General features: G+C 45.1%; 1 protein-coding gene and 1 long non-coding RNA gene across 3 annotated transcripts; one reads left to right on the top strand and one right to left on the bottom strand.

Moving 5' to 3' along the window:
• Positions 1-170: 170 nt before the first annotated feature.
• Positions 171-10583, bottom strand: RHOF (ras homolog family member F, filopodia associated). Of its 2 annotated transcripts, XR_004360127.1 has the most exons (6): positions 10388-10583; positions 10148-10235; positions 3464-3573; positions 2575-2709; positions 1071-1377; positions 319-411 (listed from the first exon to the last, which is right to left on the bottom strand). XR_004360127.1 is itself a non-coding variant. In XM_032705565.1 (5 exons), exons 1-5 carry the CDS (start codon positions 10550-10552, stop codon positions 247-249), a joined length of 663 nt encoding a protein of 220 aa, XP_032561456.1. In that variant the 5' UTR covers positions 10553-10583; the 3' UTR covers positions 171-246. The 2 variants fall into 2 exon arrangements, 1 of the variants encoding a protein (XP_032561456.1); XM_032705565.1 differs by lacking the exon at positions 1071-1377 and having other exon boundaries at positions 171-411.
• Positions 10087-13995, top strand: LOC116795687. Its single transcript, XR_004360130.1, has 3 exons — positions 10087-10132; positions 11219-11289; positions 13894-13995. It is a non-coding gene; the product is annotated as an uncharacterized LOC116795687 (long non-coding RNA).
• Positions 13996-17556: the final 3561 nt, after the last annotated feature.

Below are 17556 nucleotides of genomic sequence, written 5' to 3'. Positions count from 1 at the left end.
ATAGTGAGTTGTTTGCAGTTAGAAGCAAAAGCCAGATGGGCAAAGGCACACAGTATCAGTTAACTGTGACAAAGAGCTTTAAAAACTTTGAGAACAACGTAACAAAAGTGCAAAAATACTAAAAATAATTAAAATTTTAAAATAAAAATTGTTCTAGGAGTACAAACATGTAATGAAAAAAAAAAAGGTCTTTTAAGGTTAAACTATTTATAAAATCTGAATCACTTGGCTCTTGTGCAGTCCAGATCATAACACCGAGCACACTTTCCTTTTCCTGTGGCGTTTGGCTTTTTTCATGGCATTCAGTGCAATGGTTGTTGCTTCTTTAAAAACATTTTCTATGTTTTCCCGGCATTTTGCTGAGCATTCCAGATAAACCTCTGCGTGAATCTCCTGACAAGCTGCCTCTCCCTGGAAAGAACAAAAAAAGGTAAGAAAAGATGTGAATCTGGTGGGTGAGAGAAGGAAAGTGAAATGGGGAGAAATGGGAATTATTTTGCACATCTTTGTATCACAGGGTCAGGAGGAAAGCAGCTGCCTCTGACTGCAGTGCCAGAGTGAGTGGTATTAGTAATATACTGAAGCACTGTAAATAAACTTGGGGTTTTTCCACTATGCTGATCCAGAGCCTGGCCCAAGAGTTCAGAGCACTAGAGACTCTTAAGATGCAGAGTCCTGATAGCACAAAAATATTCTCAGTATTGAATTTCTTTAAACTAATTGCTGAGGTAGATACTTAAGTGAGGATAAGATGTCTACATGGTGATATTTTTTTTCAGGCCTGACCTTAACTACTCTGTGATGTCACCTTGAGTAATGAATGTCACATGCAAGAACAGAGTCTGGACTGGTGCCTTGCCTTGTTTTGCTGGTGCACATGCAGGAGGAACCTTGACTTTTGCTCTGAAGCATCACAAGGGCTCAGCCAAAATCCTCATGTACACAAATGGGAGCCTGTGTTTCCCAGCCTCACCCAAACGCATGCAATGGGAACAGACTCGAATCTAAAACATTTCCATGCAATCCTGGCTGTGTGAAATCACTATAGACAAAACACAGCAATTTCTTACTTTGCTTGTGATCCTTTTATTGTCAGTGCAGGGCCAGCTCCCAGGTTTGAATGCTTGTGAGCCTTTCACTGTGAATTCCAGGTCTGCAACCCACGACTCACAAAGTGCGTTTATTCATTATAAGCCCTGGGAGTGGAGTCACTTGAGCACTTGGGCTTCTATAGGGGGGATTTTCTTCATATTTAAGCAGTTTGTCTCCTTCCAGTTGTTTGCAAGCTGCAGTGCTGGCAGAGACTGTTCAGCTCCTCTGTGCCTGGCATTGGAAGCATCGTGTCGTGTGACTCAAGATGCCACCAGCTGTAAAAGACTGAGGTAGTGCATATTTCAGGGGAGAAAAACCAAGTGGGAGGGCTCACAGAGTAGACAAAGTCTGTACATCAGGTGGGCCCTTGAATTTAACTGCATGAAGCCTCAGCAGACTCGCCAGAAGTGTCTGTTGTTTGCCCTGAGCCTCACGTGCGAGGGTGGTGGAGGGAGTTATTTGTGCAAATGAGGGACAGTGTGCAGCTGTTCACAGTGACAGGGGTGGGATCTCATCTTGTGTGCGAGGGAGACAAAACTAAAAGGCCCAGCATGGTTTTGTGGTGATGCAGTAGCAATTTATTTTCATGCTGTTTAGCAAAAGTGGTGATTCATTCAAGGTCGGAGTGCTCTTGACCTTGTTCCCTGGATGTGTGTCTCAAACAGTCCAAAAGCTGCTGCTCTGAGGTGAAAGGAGAAGGATGGCTTTGTAGTTTTAAAAAACAAAAAAAAATGAAAAAGTGGAAGACCAGAGCAAAAAGGTCTTGTGTGACATGGGACAAGCTGTTCCATCACTTTCTCCTGTACCTAGGAGAGCTATACTGGTGATGTAACATTAGTTATTAGTCTCACTGCTTCAAAATACTTAAAAACATCTGATAATATGCAGGGGTTTTAGTATTGCTTTAGAGACTTCAAAAAAGCCTCTCATGTTAGAGAAGCCTTGCAGATGTTCTTGCTATTTTCCTTGAAAGGATTTATTTTTAAATAGGGTTTGCAAACCACATTTATTCCAGAACAGTCAGTATATTTAATCTTGTAATGTGTATTCTACCATCTCCAGTCTTTATCCCAACCCTGATCAAAGCACCAGTGATGGCTGCAATGTAGGCTAATAAAAAGTATGAAGGGAGTCCAGCAAACTTGTTAAGGCTTACGAATTTGTAACAGTAATAACCCAGCTGTGAAAGGAAATAAGAACGACACGTAATGAGAATAAAATATGTAGATAGTAGTGTCCTTTCAGACACCCCACAATATGCAAAATGTTCTGATTTCTCTTTACTTTGGCAGTCAAAATGGTGATTTGTCCACTTCCAAGAAGGACTTACAGAACTCCCTGTTAGTGCTGGCTGCCAGTCCTTTCTTTAGCTGGACACTGCTAATTTTGGGGGGTCTGGGATCATCCTTGTGAGGAGCAGTGCTACTGTGTGTGCTTTATCTCCTGCTAAGGGGCCACCCCTTTAAATCCCCCTGCATTTACCTGGTTGTAAGTGATGGGCTCCTGCTTGGAAGCCCTGAGCTTGCGCAGCTGCTCCTTGTCCTTCCGAAGGTCCGTCTTGCAGCCAATGAGCACGAGCGGGACCCCTCGGCAGAAGTGATTCACTTCAGGGTACCACTGGTGGTAGAGAAACAAAACTTTTACATCTGGCTTTGGTTTTGTTTCCTGAAGTCAAAACAATAAAGCCGAAGAGCAGAACCAGCATTTAACATAAGCTGCAATTTCAGAGTTTTGGAGTGGTTTATCCAGTGGTGGGGGCCCAACATGCTCTGTTTACACTACAGAAATGTTTACAAGTCCTACCCAAAGTCAGCTGCTGTATAAAAACACAGTGGCATCTGTCACTAGGCCAAAATGCTTATTTAACATCTGTTTAAATTCAGATGAGATCCTCTAAAGTCATATTTAAAACAGAATTTGGACCAAGTCTTGCTTTGTTTTGCTGGTACTGTGTATAAGAGCACTAAGTTTTGCTTTGAAGCATTACAGAAATCCCAGTAGGGACAATTGGCTGCTCTCATCTCTCTCCTGTGTTAAATATGCATGTGGTGGAAGTAGACTTGACTCTAAAATGCTCATGTGCACTGTTGGTCGTTTGACATCCCTACAGATAAAGCAGTGATTTCACCACTGCTCTTTGATCTTTTCAGTGTGTGTCAACCCCAGTTCTGAGCACTTTTGAGCTGTGGAGAGCTGAGCTCCAGGTCTAAGGTCTGTGACCTGCAGCTCAGCACACCATGAGTGATCTGTGCATCTACACACCCAGGGTACAGGACATTAAAAGCATCAGCATTTTTAATCTGACATCTTGTCATATATCAGGCGTCTGTAATTCATTTAGAAGGCTGAAGCAATTAGGAGAGGCTCTTACCTTGGCTGCTACATTGTCATAGCTAGTGGGGTTCATGACATCGTAACAAATTAACACGACATTTGTGTTCTGGTAAGAAAGAGGTCGCAGCCGATCGTAGTCCTCCTGCCCTGAGACACAGAGAATGGTTTGGATAAAAGAAATCTCTGTCCTGAACGAGCAGTATGATGAGAATATGCACAGACACATACTTGAGACCAAGAACAATGGCACTGTAATTGTACAGACTGCAAGTTTTTCATGCTTGTAAAATTCCTTCCCTTAAGTACAGGAGCTTCCCCTTCAATGACAAAGCTGATGGTTTACAAAATAAAACACATAACAGTAATATTAAACTTTTAGAGGTTTTAATAAAAAGCTTGCTTTATCCACCTGCTAAGGACTTAGAAGCAGTTCTAACCATTGATTGCCAAGTTGCTGCTCAAAAGCAAAATCATCAAGAGGAATCTGACAGTTATTGATTAAAACATTTGCAATATGGCAGTGGCTGCATTCTCCCAAATACACTTGCACATGTGATGCTGTGAGGACAAGAAACACTGTATTTGCTAGACACAAATGCTGAAGCAGAAAAAAGTGGCAAACCTGCTTTTCCCAGCCTGGTGGGATGAGAGGAAGCAGAGATTACACATGGTGCCTTCAGCTGCAGCAGCACACACAGGGTTGTACAAGCCATGCTTGTACAAGCCATGCTGCAGCATAAGCCAGGCTTAACTGGCCTTTGAAGCAGGACTCCCCAGCAGATCTTAAGGAATTCTGTTGAAGTCTGGAAAAGCAGGGGATTTGCCATACTTCTGATTAGGGATATTCTAGCACGTGATGCGACGAGAGGAAGCTGATTTGCTTCAGACCTGTGCTCTTCCCCTTGCTGTACATATGAATGTGCAATAATCACTGTGCCGGGGTCTGGAGGTGTCTTGCTTTGAGAGATTAAGTTCTGGAAAGCAGTAATTCCCAGATATGGTTGGCAGCTCAGGGGAAAACCCCAATCTTTTTCATTTAATGAGGAAGAAAGTCTGTAAGAAGATGTATTTGCCACCTGAATGCTGCTGCTGGATTCAGGTATGTCTCTGTGATGTACTGAATTTCCAAAAGGAGAACTGGGAATGCTGTTCCTTCCCACGATCACCACAATCCACACACAGCCAAGAAACTGCCCTGCAGGGAAGTTACACATCTTAAATCTTCATACTGATATTTCAAATGAAGGGATGTGGAAAATTTCAGTGTGCCCCAACTTTACAGCAATGATTCCTGCCCTGGCAGCCGCCTCAGTCCCAAGTCACTCATCGCTACCAACATGTTTGTCTCCAGTCTGAAGAACTGCAGATATCAGAAGGCCAATAATTTCATAATATTTTTCTCCTTTCCTTAATTTAAATGATCGGTTGAGATGCAGGTTATTCCAAGGCAATGCCTGCTGGATAAGTCGTTACTCAGTTTGTCTGAGATGTTTGTGAAATGGGAATCTTGGGTTTGGACCACTTTGTATTTGAGCTTCTGCAAGAGCAGTGTGTTCCATGGAGAGATGCAGAACAAAGAGGTTTTGATTCCTCAAGGTTTAATCCAGAAATAATTGACAAAATTATGCATGTTGTATAAACAGAGCAAAGACCATACTGCTTATCCCTTCTTATTCTCCCAATCCATCTACTTGTTTGCAACCAATTTACCATTTTACTGCCAAGATAATCCTCTAAATGCATTAAACACATCATGCGCCAAACTTTATTTCCCCTCCTGACTTCCTCTAGTGTTGTGTATGGTTGTCCCTGTTCAAGTTCAGGCTTCTCAGCTTCTAGCAATGTAGCTTATAAAATCAAAAGGTCCTCCAAGTTGTTGTTGGCAATTTGTGAGGCAGACAGGACTGTCCCCTTGGGAGAAACACACTCATTTGCTTGGAATCAGAACACACAGCTAAATTCATACTCTCCTGGATGGGATAGCTGAAAAAGCATCTTCAGTGATGTGATTTATGTTGTATTGCAAGTCAAAAACTATGGATATGCCCTGGTGAACTGCTCCTCCACCTTCAAATGCAGCTGTGCAGTTATGGGGCTTATAAAGCAAACTGAGACAACAAATGCATGAGAAAATGCTGCTGTACAAAACACACCTCCATGTGCATTTGGACTGTTGGACACAGAGCACAGAACAAGGCAGAGTGCAGGGACCAGAGGGGGAAGGTGAGGTGGCAATTGCTTCCCTTGTGTCACGGTTGGGTGGTTGCAGCTCACACGGAAGGAGAGGAAGCTGCTCTTTTAAGAGCTCAGTTGCAGCTCTTCAGTTCTGAGGATGTAATGGGACCCAGATCAAGCTGTGCCTAAACATAGACATCCCTCTCACTGAAAACAATCCCTTTCACCCCCTGTCCTCAAGTGTGGCTGATGAAATGCAAGAAAGGGCCTGGGAGACTTTTTCTCTCTAAAGCTGCTCAGACTGTGGTCAGAGTTAATTTGGCACAGATTTAGGCCTTCTGCTAGAATAGTTTCAAAAAGAAGGAACAGGGCTGAAAATAAGCAGTAACTGAATGTATATGCAAAGCCCCTGTGTGTGCTTCCTCAAACACAGGTACCTGTTTTCTTTCCCCACAACGAAAAACACGCTGTGGAGGAGTTGGTTAAATACCTGCATATGTGTGAGCACATCTGTGACTCCTGTGCCTTTGTCAATTCAGTGTAGCATCAGAGACTTTGGGTTTTTTTAAAGAAAAAAATCCACCTACCTGAATTCACCTAACATTTGCTAATTCTTTTCAAAGCTCCCACTCCTGTATTCCTCTGGGAGATGCTGCATAACCCACATCACTGCAGTCAGGCCCTGCAGTGGGGTGGGAGCTCAGGGGGTGGGTGAGAGTGAGCAGGAGAAGTGAAACCACAGGTCTTGGTCTCACATGCACGTTCACCTTTGTCTGCTCTTCCTCACCCCTTTGCCAATTCAACACCAAAGGAGTGCCAGCCTGTGTGTTGCTCAGTCCATAAAGGAGCTCAGCACTCATTGCCAGGAGAGGGTAAACGGCAGAGTCAAGACTTGACAGGCCAGGAGTGCCCAGTATGTGCTGCCCTAATGTCCAGCAGTGCTGTCCAGCTCTGGAGGGTCAGGAATAATGTCACATCCTGCTCCCAGCCCAGCCCAGCACTTCCTACACATGGTCATGCATTGTCTGTACTACCCCACATTCATTAGGACCCACATGGAACCCTGCAATGGTGAGCCCTTACAGGCACACAGAAATGCACCCAGTCCTCTTTGGTTTGTTATTCCACAGGCTCCACAGGAATGCCATGGTTAGTAGGTTGCCAGCTATGTTTTTTCAAGACTCAATTTAAAAAAAAAAATTGGGAAACAGACATTCTTGGCAGGAAGAAAACCAGCAGAAGAGGACAGATAGGGCAGGAGGGGCACACTGCAATCAAAAAGTTGGGGGTTTTTTTCTTATTCAGGCACGACTTCCCTTTCAAAGTTATGAAAACCTATTCTTGCATTCACTGTCTTTTAGAATTCCTCTGAAGGCCTGAGACTGTCGTGCATCTGTCATCGCAGACCTGAAAAACCCCGCTGGAGGCTTTGCCTGTGCTTCCTGTCAGGCAGAGCGAGCACCCACAATGATGAGGCATTACTTCCTCCCCAGCCTCTCCCAGCCCAGCACAGCTCGGTGAAAAAAGTGAGAAAGTCCTGCACTGAGTGGCACCAGAACTGAGCCTTGTGTCTGAACTGCAGCTACAGCACTGACACTGCTCCCTTAGTATGTAAAAATCAGAGTTCATTTACCTCTCCTCCACCTTTGCCTCTGTGGAGCACAGCTCAAAATGGAAACTCTTAACTGAACAAGCAGCTGCAAAGCCTGTTTGCAGACGAGGCCAGTGATATTACAAAGCCTTTACCCGTTGCGTGTGTGTACCACCAACTTCCTGCAATAGCGAGAGGTGCCTGAGGAGGAAGACAGAGCAGCACAGCAGAAAAGTCTCGCCAAAAATTGTTAGTCTATGATATTTTAGACTAACTCCTTCGCTTCACTTGTTACCAAAATTCTCGTCAACAAAAAGTAGCTTGAAGTGTTTGATTCTTAGGCACTTTGTTTGTGTCCTTCTCCTTCAGAAAGTAGGACAAGCTCAAAGGCTCAAGCTGCACAGGACTTGGCAATACAAAGAACCCTTCTAACTTTAAACTGAGCTGAACCCGTCTTTTACCTTCCCATGATGCTCAAGAACACACAGCTCTATCTAGTGTTGCTCTGAGCAAGATCCTATAAATACTGAAGTCTTTTCTGCAGTGGAGGAATCATGAAGATCTTTAGATCTTATAGAGTAACAGCTTTGCCTTCCCCTCCCTTTCCTCTTCTCTCACTGCACTGTTTGAACTTGGAGGACAGGACACAACTCTCGGTCCTAGTCAAACCCTGAAGGAACTCAACATCAGTTTTGTATTATTAAAAACAGGATGGGATTAAAATGTGTGCTCAAGTGAGTCCTTCCTCTAGCATAACTTCCAGTTACAGAAAGATGATGAAAAGCTGCTTGAATTAGAGTATGACACAGATATGTAACATGAAACTATGTAAACAGCTTTGAAACAGAACCAAATTTCCCCCTCCAAATCAAATACCTTAACCAAGGTGACAATCTCCCTGCTTTCTTTGCACCTAATCATCTTGCTGTGCCTCATGAAAAGCGAAAGAAATTTAACAGGAAGGGAGGAGACAAGTGTCAGCAGCCTCTAGAAACTTGTAGCCTTGTGGCCATGATGCCGTTTTGGGAGGTGAAACATGTTGGGTTTCAAGGTTTCCAAGTGAGAAATGGAAAGCAATTGCTCTTTCGTGGCAACAGTGGCAGCTCCGCTTCCCAAAGTGTCTCACGAGACACAAAATACACCCCTCTATTCTCCAACGGGGCAGTGCTTTGGTCCAAGACAGTTTTTAGAGCTGTGAACTAAATGTGGAAGGTACACACTGCCTGCTGGTTACATGCATGAACAGGGAAATCATAGGACATGAGGTAATGGTTTTAAACTAACAGAGGATAGATTTACAGTAGATACAAAGAATAATTTTTACAATGAGGCACAGGTTGCCCCATCCCCGGAAACACTCAAGGTCAGGTTGGACGGGGCTCTGAGCAACCTGATCTAGATAAAGATGTCCTTGTCCATTGCGAGGGGGTTGGATTAGATGACCTTTAAAGGTCTCTTTCCACCCAAACTGTCCTGATTCTGTGATAAGCCACCAGCACCAGGCTCAGGGAGCGCTCCCTGGGCTGCTGGTGGCTGCAGGTCTTGCGCAGAGCTGGGCTCTGTGTGACGCAAGGAGCGGGCACTTAGGTCAGGAGAGAGTTTAGTGCTGCAATCCTGGACCTGCCCTACCTACTGCCATCTCCAGATCCAGCTCCAAAGGCAAATGTTGGAATTTGTAGCATGGTGATTTTAAATGAGAGCTAGGAACTGTGTGACAGGCAAACACTCCACACCGACAGCAAACAAAACTCGAAAAGTTCTTTGTGTCAACACACTGTATTAAAGAAGTCCCTCTTTGGTTGCTCACACCAGATTTCAGCCCTTCTCTTTTCATTTAGGACTTAAACACAAACCTCTGGCCATTCAGTAGAAGCTACTGCACTCGAGAACAGTAATGTTGACACAAGAAGATACAACAGCAAATTGGGTGCTCAGCATCTTTACTGTCCTGTAGTAAAAATTAGCAATAAAATTCACTTCTAGATTAAAAGCCTTTAAAATTATCTTTTTGGATACCACATGCAGTATATAAGATGGCAAGTGCATTTTACTACAATTAAATCGACCGGACTGCATTCGGTTCTTATTTGTCCTGGTGTAAATTTGGAACAACTCCACAGGCTTGAACTGAAACAGATGATCTACAATGAGCTGAAACGGAGCACGTGTCAATTTTAGGGTTCATTTAGGAGCGCAGCTGGATAACAGAGTCTGGGAACTTTGAGGGAAGTTGAACACAAACCATTTCACAAGTTCCTCAAATGAACCTGAACAGACTATCAGCATTTTCAAATAACTTTTACTGCCATGGCCTTTTTATTTTGAACACAAACCAGCCTTTTTCTCCTTCCCTATTCAATCACACATGGCAGCAGATTAAAATATTTTCCTGGTTGATTGTATTATGCTTTGCATGTGGGAACTGGGTTTTAATACCGCCAGATATGTTTGCTATTTGGTGTGTGTTTCTGAATCAACTGAGTTGTTAAGATAATGAACAAGTCCATGACCAGAGCTGTCATTAGATAAGTGACCCTTTTTTTTCTGTAAGGCACATTTTTGTTTGCAGCAGGTAACGGTGGTTGTTTTGTTTGTACTTTAATCTCCAGCAGTCTAAACTGTGATATTATGTTAAAAGTATGCTCATAGAGAAGCAATCTGAAAATCTGTCCATCTTTACAATCTTTAAATATTGGTTTGGTTTAAGTTGACACAACAAAATCTGCTGGAGAGGAAGAAGAAAAGAAACGGGCGCACACTCACCAGAGCAGCATTTTACAGCAATAAACGCAGTTTCTGGTTATTTGCCTGAAGTTACGAAAGGCCGGGGCCGGGTTTGGGCTCAGTCCCAGGCCGGTGCCCCGGCGCGGTCCCATCCCAGGGCCGCAGAAGAACCGCCCCTGGCAGCCCGGCTGGGACCGGGGAAATGGAAGGCACAAGGTGAAAGCCCCTTACCTGCGGTGTCGTACAGGTTCAGAGTCACCTCCTTCTTCCCCACCGTCACGCTCGTCGTGTACTTCTCGAAGACGGAGGGCGCGTATTGCTGCAAAGGGAGGAGAAGGATCGCGATGATCTCAGAGACCTTTTCCAACCTCACTGATCCTGTGGCTCTGAGGAGCGGTTCTGGCGGGCTCCAGGGGCTGGGGCCGGCCCCGGCCGCGGCCCCCCAGCCCCGCGGGGGTGGCCGCCCCTCACCTCGGGGAAGGAGCCCTTGGCGTACACCATGAGCAGCGACGTCTTCCCGCAGCCCCCGTCCCCCACGATCACCACCTTCACCTCCTTCCTGCCCGACGGGGCGGCCGCGCTGCCGCGGGGCTCCCCCGCCGCGCCCTCGGGCACGGCCCCGTTGGCCGCTTCCATGGAGCGGGAGCGGGACGGGGAGCGGGCACGGCGCGGCCGGGACGCGGCTCCTCTCGCCCCTCAGCGCCCGGGGCGGGCAGAGCCGCCCGCGCCCCAGCGGGGATTGGCCGCGCCGCCGCCGCCGCCTCAGGTGCCGCCGGGCCCCGCCCGGGTCCCCCCGGGGCGCCTGTGGGGCCTCTCCCGGGGCCTCTCCCGGGGCCCCGAGTCTCCCTCCGCCGGTCCGGAGCCGCCCTCAGGCGTGAGGGGTCACCACGGGCACGGCCCCGGTGAGACAGCTCTAGGGCCCTCTCGGCACCGCCTCCCCCAGACCCACCAGGGCCGCTCCCACCCTGCACCCTCAGAGAGCGCCCGAGGCCCCTGTCCCCCTCTGCCCTGCCATCCACAGCCAGCGCTGAGGGGATGCTGCCAGTCCAGCCCCGATGTCCGTCCAGTCCCCAAGGCCGAGGGGAGAGCGGTGCCAGCCACACTGGGGGGGGGGGGGGGCAGAGACCCCCGAGGTACCCTCTGAAAGGGGCCTTAGTGCTGGCAGTGACTCACTGCTTGTTTTCTGCTGTATTTATTGCTCATGTAGGAGCTGACAGCTCTGCTCATCATCCTCTCATCACCTTCTCACCATCCAAGGTGAGCTGCGATGAAAATAACTGGAATTTCACATTCTAATTGCAGAGATGTGGTGGCCCGAAGCACCCACGTGGTGGGGTTTTGTACCGTGGAAAGCCAGGGATCACAACAGCTGGGTAAGTTTGGCTCTGGAAGGGGATCAGAATCCCTGGATATGTTTGGCTCCAATACACAGGTCAGGGGAGTGACACTGCATTTGTGACAGACCAGCTCAGACATGAGTCCACCACCATTCTGCACACAAAATTTCGTGTTTCTTTCCAAGCAGGGATTCACAGTGTGCTGCTCCATCTCAAACAAACCCTGTCAGTTCTTAAGAAATCAAAATTCTCTCTAAATTTTTTTGAAATACCACTTGTGGGAATAGCAACAGCCCCCCAAGGGCATTACTCGAGTGTGGTAAGATCGTTTAATTCAACTAAGGAAAAAAAAAAACAAACCAATACAATTCGAACAGGGTTTTGCATTTCCCCTGCACGGTTGTGTCACTAGATGGCCTTCCAGACCCAATGCAAACACCACCGCGCTCCGCAGCTCGGGCAAGGGAGACCCTGCTTTGTGCAGAGGGCAAACAAAAAGCTAGAAAAGGATATTTTGGCAACAGAGAAGAGAAGCGACCCGTAAATACCCAATAAAGTGTCATATAATTCAAATGACAATAATAAAAAGGCAGTCAAAGCCACACCCATTTAAAACTCACCATTTTACTGAGGAAAAAGTTGATGCAATTATGTAGAATCTGTCAAAAAGATGCTTTATGGACCAGTGTTATAAATCTTATATGGAACACAGTAAAAGCCATCAGCTCCTGTCGGCTGCAATGGCTGAGGGCTTTCTGACGGCACAGGAATGGATGGGCCAGGAAAGAATTTGTTTTGTCCTGAAATGATTTATTTGTACCTGGCTCAAAACCAGCATCACATTATGTATGACACAATCAGCAGATAGAGTTAGTAGTCTTTCTGTAACTGAGGATTGTAATTCAGGGTTGTTTTTTTTCAAGTCCATTATTGCAATAAAAGGGTTTTTTTGGGGATAAAAGTAATTTGAGGGCCACAGTTAGGCTTTTCTTGAGTTTGGGTGCTTTTTTTTCTCAAGTCTCACAAAACAATCTTTACATTTCTCACAGCTCTGTTTCCTTTTCCATTTTATTGTTAAGGAAACTTTGAGATCTGTACACCTTTAGATTCAGTAGGAAACAATATAAAATGAGCAGATGATAAAATCAACTGTAAACACTCCAAAGACTGTTTTTTAGTAATGGATGTTCTATTTGTAACAAGTCAACTTCTTACTGATGAAATATAACATTTCAGTGTCTCAGTTACTTATTTTTAATTATCAAGTGTGCAGTGCTTTGGGCATATCAAGTCCTGTGCAAAAGCTACACGTAATTTGCTGACTCTGAAAAAGCAAAGTCTAATTAGGAGTTGTGCCACTGATTTAAATGGAAGGAGATTCAGCCTCCTATTAGTAAAACTCAAATCTAATCATTATTAATTGCAAGTGTCCTTCTCCTACTTCTGTTTTGGCCTGTATATTGATTTTGGCACAAGTTGTTTCATCAAAACCTTGCACAATATGTGTGTGTGGAGATTCACAGAGAGCACAACAAAATCAAGGCTTTAATGGGGTATGGCAAATATCCATGTTCTGATCTTGGTACCAATTTGTTGCTTGATGATTGCCAAGGAAAAAATTAGGAAGGAGTGAAAGGTTAGCACATGGCTTAGGAAAACTGCTGGGAGTTTATGATTTTCAAGATTTTTTTAGATGTTATTGATGGGTAATTCAGGTTAGTTATGAGAACACCCAAAAAAGACTCACAGATTAGGTTTAATATTGAAGCTTTTTTACAAAACAGGGTGATCAAAGAAGTCAATAATCCCATTTTTCAAAATACCAAGCCTGGGGAAAAAGTGCTTGCAACCTCCTGGACTGTTCTGGTACCATGGAAGAACCTCAGCCATGTCCTTAGTCTGACCTAAGGAAACAGCACCAATGCCCTGTGCTGCCTCCTTCTTTGTCCCTTGTGATGTGCTTGAAGAAGTGGAGGAAACTGAGACTTAATAATACTAAAAGCTCATGAGTTTTGTGACTATAGAGAGTCAAGTGAGGGAGTAGAATAATAAATGTAAGCCTTTCTGCTCAAAAAATACTTTTAAATTATAAATATCTTAACAACAAATACGTTAAATAATAAATATCGACAAAATATTCTGGTTAGCTACATCCTTCTGTTTAGAGGAACTCTGAATACTGTAAAAGTTTTAAGTTTCCAATCAATTAAGCTCTAGCACAGTGCAAGCCCTTAGGCTAAGCAGCATGGTTTGCAATAATATTTCTAATGGAAAATACAAGTATTTTAGCTCACCAGCAAGGTCTCACTTATGGTACTTTTTGCAGACACAGTTGCAGAGAGGGGTTTGCACGTGCCATCTCCTGCATACTCTTATTTGGTCATATAAACTGGATAAGAATGGGCACCTGTTCTTCCTAAATATCTTTGGAACTATGTTTTTGAAATACACTTAATTTTTTCTTGATAACACAGACCCTAGTCACAAAGACCTCAACATAAACTTGACAAGAAGAACAAGCAGCCCCATTTATGTCCAAGGAAATATTCATAAACTTAGTTAAGAATGTAAATAACAAGACAGAGCCTGAAATATTTATTTTTTAACATTACCAGTGACATTAATTATTTGTGTTTTCAGCTAAGAATTCCCACTGCAGCATGTACACAAAGAGCAAGAGGCAACGCCTTGAAAAATTTACAGTAGGAAAGACAGACCCTAAGGAATGGGACTTACCATGTAAGTAGAGTGATAAATTTCAGATGCTGCACAAGGCCAGCAATTGTTTGTCATGTGCACAGACTCTTATTGAGGGACAGTCTCTGCCCCACAGAATTTAGACTGGGCAGGGCAGAGAGGGAAGGGGAAACTGTAATGTAGGAGAGCTGAACTGCAGCTGCACACACAAAGTTATGGTGACAGTGTCAGTGTAAGAGAAGGCCATGACACAGCAGGTGTACACTCAAGGTGATTCACTTTGTTTACAGAACAAATGTACAAAATTGTTTTTCAGCTGTGCTTTTCCTCGCAGTGCCAGCACTGCTTTGACCCTCGGTAAACCCTGGAAATACAGTTTTCAAAATCAAAGCTCCCAGTCTCCTTCACTCTCAGCTGCTTCTCTGTCTCCGTTTCTGCAGTTTCTTGCTGTTTCTCTCGCACATGCAGAGCTCTACCATCTGGTCCTCATGGCCTGATATTTTACACACACGCCCCCACCCCGAAAAATCCCTTGGGCCACATGATTCACCATCTATTCAAACCTTGCCATGTGCCTGGTTTTTTTGTGTAGTAGCCCCTACTGATGTAAATCCCTTGTTCCATAAGGGCTCTCAATTGCTTTTTTCACTGAAGGCAAGGCGGCTGTGACACCTGCCAGTTTCTAAGACATTTAACCCAACCTAAAACATTATTACATTGTTGTTTGGCTGAGTAGGAACCATATTTTTTTCCCAGTGGGAAGTGCTGCCAGAAAGGCATTAACTTTCTAGACTATTAAGTAATATGGAAAAATGATATTTCAATAAGAAAATTTCCTTTCTGCCTTTTTATGCCTCAGAAATAGTTCCTGTTGCACTTGGCTCAAGTAGCCTGTGCACTAAATCAGTGTAAAAATCTTTCAATAAACTAAATAAAATCTGTCCAAATGCTACCAGAGAGTTCAGAGGGCCGTGAAACAAAACAGGACAAGGGTCTGCAAAGGGAGGTGTGAGCTGAATTAAGACACAGAACTCAGCAAAATCAGGCAGCAAATATTCAGGCACTTTGATGTAGTTTGGACAGATTTTATTCATAAACCACACACTGATGACTACCTAGAGAGCAGCTATTTATAAGGAACACAGACTGTTTCTTGGGTTGTTTTCTCTGGTATGCTTTAAATCAGGGGTGCCAGCTACGTGGGCCAAACATGGCCTACCTGATACAGGCGTGGCCAACATGCTGCATTTAGAATCTCACCTTTCATTTGAAACTGAGTTCTTGGCTTTGCAGCTGTGGGGGGAAAAAAACACCCCACTTTACAAAGTGAAGTGGGTGCAAATCAATGTGGTAAAGCCTCAGCCTGATACCGCAGGGGCTTAGGGGCAGTTTCAAGTTTCTGTTGCTCACTAAAGTGTGAACTCCCAAGCCAAATTCTGCTGTGAAAAATGGGTAACACAAGGTTAAGATCATCCCTTGCTTTTCTGGAACATCAAGTACAATGACTGATCTCTGAAAAGCATGAAATGAACACACCAGTGCCTGCCAACACCTCCATGGCTCTGCCCCCGCCGAGCTGGGTGATGTGTGTCTCCCAGATGTGCTGGCACAGCTTCCCTGAGCCATGGGGAGGAATTTGACAACACAGGCTGGCAGAGCCATTGCAGAGATGCTGGATCTCATCCTCTGTGCTGAGAACTGAATCTGGAGGTTTGACAGAGGGATTCAAAACGCCTTCTCTCAGGTGAGATCTGCAGTTGTGTTTGCGTTGGTAGCTGGGGTTGGTTTTACCATGGGAACAGGCAGAGGCAGTGGGTTCAGGAGTGAGACACAGCCTTGCTCGTGGCTCAGAGAGAGCACAGGGCTCAGCTACAGATCTGCATGAAATCAGTCACCATTGGATGCTCTTCTGCATCCAGATCTGCAGCAGAGAATAAATCCCATCAGGAAGTAATTTTGGGAAATTTAGGGAAAGAGGATGTTGCAACACAATGCAGTATCTGACCACTCCCTTTAGTGTACACCCCTAAAATCCCTCTGGCTTATGCCTCCCCGTGTTTTCATTACCCAACACTCCACCTGACCCAGCAAGCACTGAAATGTTATTTTTTCAAAATTGGAGTGCTCTCCACAGTATCTGCTTTCTTCAGATCACTTTGCTCTTCTTCTCCATTCCCAAATTATGTAATTCCTTGTAGAGAGAGATTTTCTTTTAATATTCTTGCTGGTTCAGAGTCAAGGGAGGACTGAATCCAAGAGGAGTGTATGTTAATAAAGATGACGACAGCACCAGGGCAGGAGTTGCATTCAGCTTCTTTAATTTACACAGCAGGGATTAATATGGAGTAGATGAGTCAACTGTGGATGGCCAAATCTGGGTTACACTCCCCAAAGATCAGCTGGAGGATTCCACTAAACCTGAAATATGTGGAGTTGTACTTTTTTTGTAAGGCTTTGAGAACATCAAGTTCAAGTGAACCCAGGCTTGGCTTCCTAAATGTGCTTTCTGCCATATGAGTTACAGTGCAGCCTGAGCAAGTGTGTGGTTTTCAGAGCCATTGGAAGAGTCAGGCTTTGATCAACCCCTCGTTCCTGCACTGGCTATGCAATAGCCATCGCTCTTGCACCTGGCTCTCAAATGTTTTGGACAACAATGTGGGGAAACTGGGAATATTCGTGGGAGGAGCAAAAAAGATGGCAAAAGGACTGTGGATGAAATAGGGGCAGGTTTTTGCTGAGTAGTGAATGCACTGACATTAAAAGGCAGTTAACATATGAAGTGTGCATCCTCCCCTTGATATTTGTGCAAACTTCCCACAGGAGGCAGCAAGGGCAGACTGAAGAGATGATAAAATCCTCTCTTTCTATCCCAATAGGACATACCATAATTTCTGCCTGTTTTTCGTGGAGTGTTAGATGTATGGGGAGAGCTAAGCTAAGCTTGCTCTGCTGTTATCTGGCTGGGAAGCTGCTCATACCTCGAGATGGAGTTTTGGCAGGAGCCAGAGGGACTTGTGGCTTGTCTGAGCATTGCCAGGCAAAGGACAGGCCCAGACTGAGTTTCTCTCAGACCTGAGAACAGCCATAACCCGGCCAGAGCAAAGCCTGCACAGGAAGAGTGATGTTCAGAGCAGGCTAATTAATAACTAGAGGCACTGGAAATGGTTGTAACTGTGTCATGTTTGCTTTAGAGCTGCGATTTTTGGCCTGTGCCCGAGTTGTGGGAGCTGGACAGGCTGACCGTGCAGAGTGGCCTGGCTGGATGTCCTCACTGTGAGCCACCAGAGCAGGTCAGGGAGGTGTTGGAGCAATCACAGCAGTGGTTTGGGGTGGTGAGGGCAGGAACAGAGAGAGCAGCAACCTGACAGTGCTGCTCCAGCCCACGGGTCTGGCACCCTGCCCTGCACAGCTCCACACCGCTGTCCTTGATGGCACATTTCCTGTGCATTTCTCCCTTCCTACACACATTTCACCCTTCCTGACTCTCATCCTAACAACAGGCACTTTGTCAAGTTCCCAGTTCCCTGCTGGGATTAACACAGTAGCTCTGATTTCTTAAGGCAGGGAGATTTCCTGGTTAAAACTGTTCTAATTAAACTTACATCT

Source organism: Chiroxiphia lanceolata, chromosome 18, assembly GCF_009829145.1.
Source record: "Chiroxiphia lanceolata isolate bChiLan1 chromosome 18, bChiLan1.pri, whole genome shotgun sequence".
Classification (NCBI taxonomy): Eukaryota; Metazoa; Chordata; class Aves; order Passeriformes; family Pipridae; genus Chiroxiphia; species Chiroxiphia lanceolata.
The sequence above is the reverse complement of the archived record's forward strand: the minus strand, read 5'-3'. Positions and strand labels throughout refer to the sequence as shown.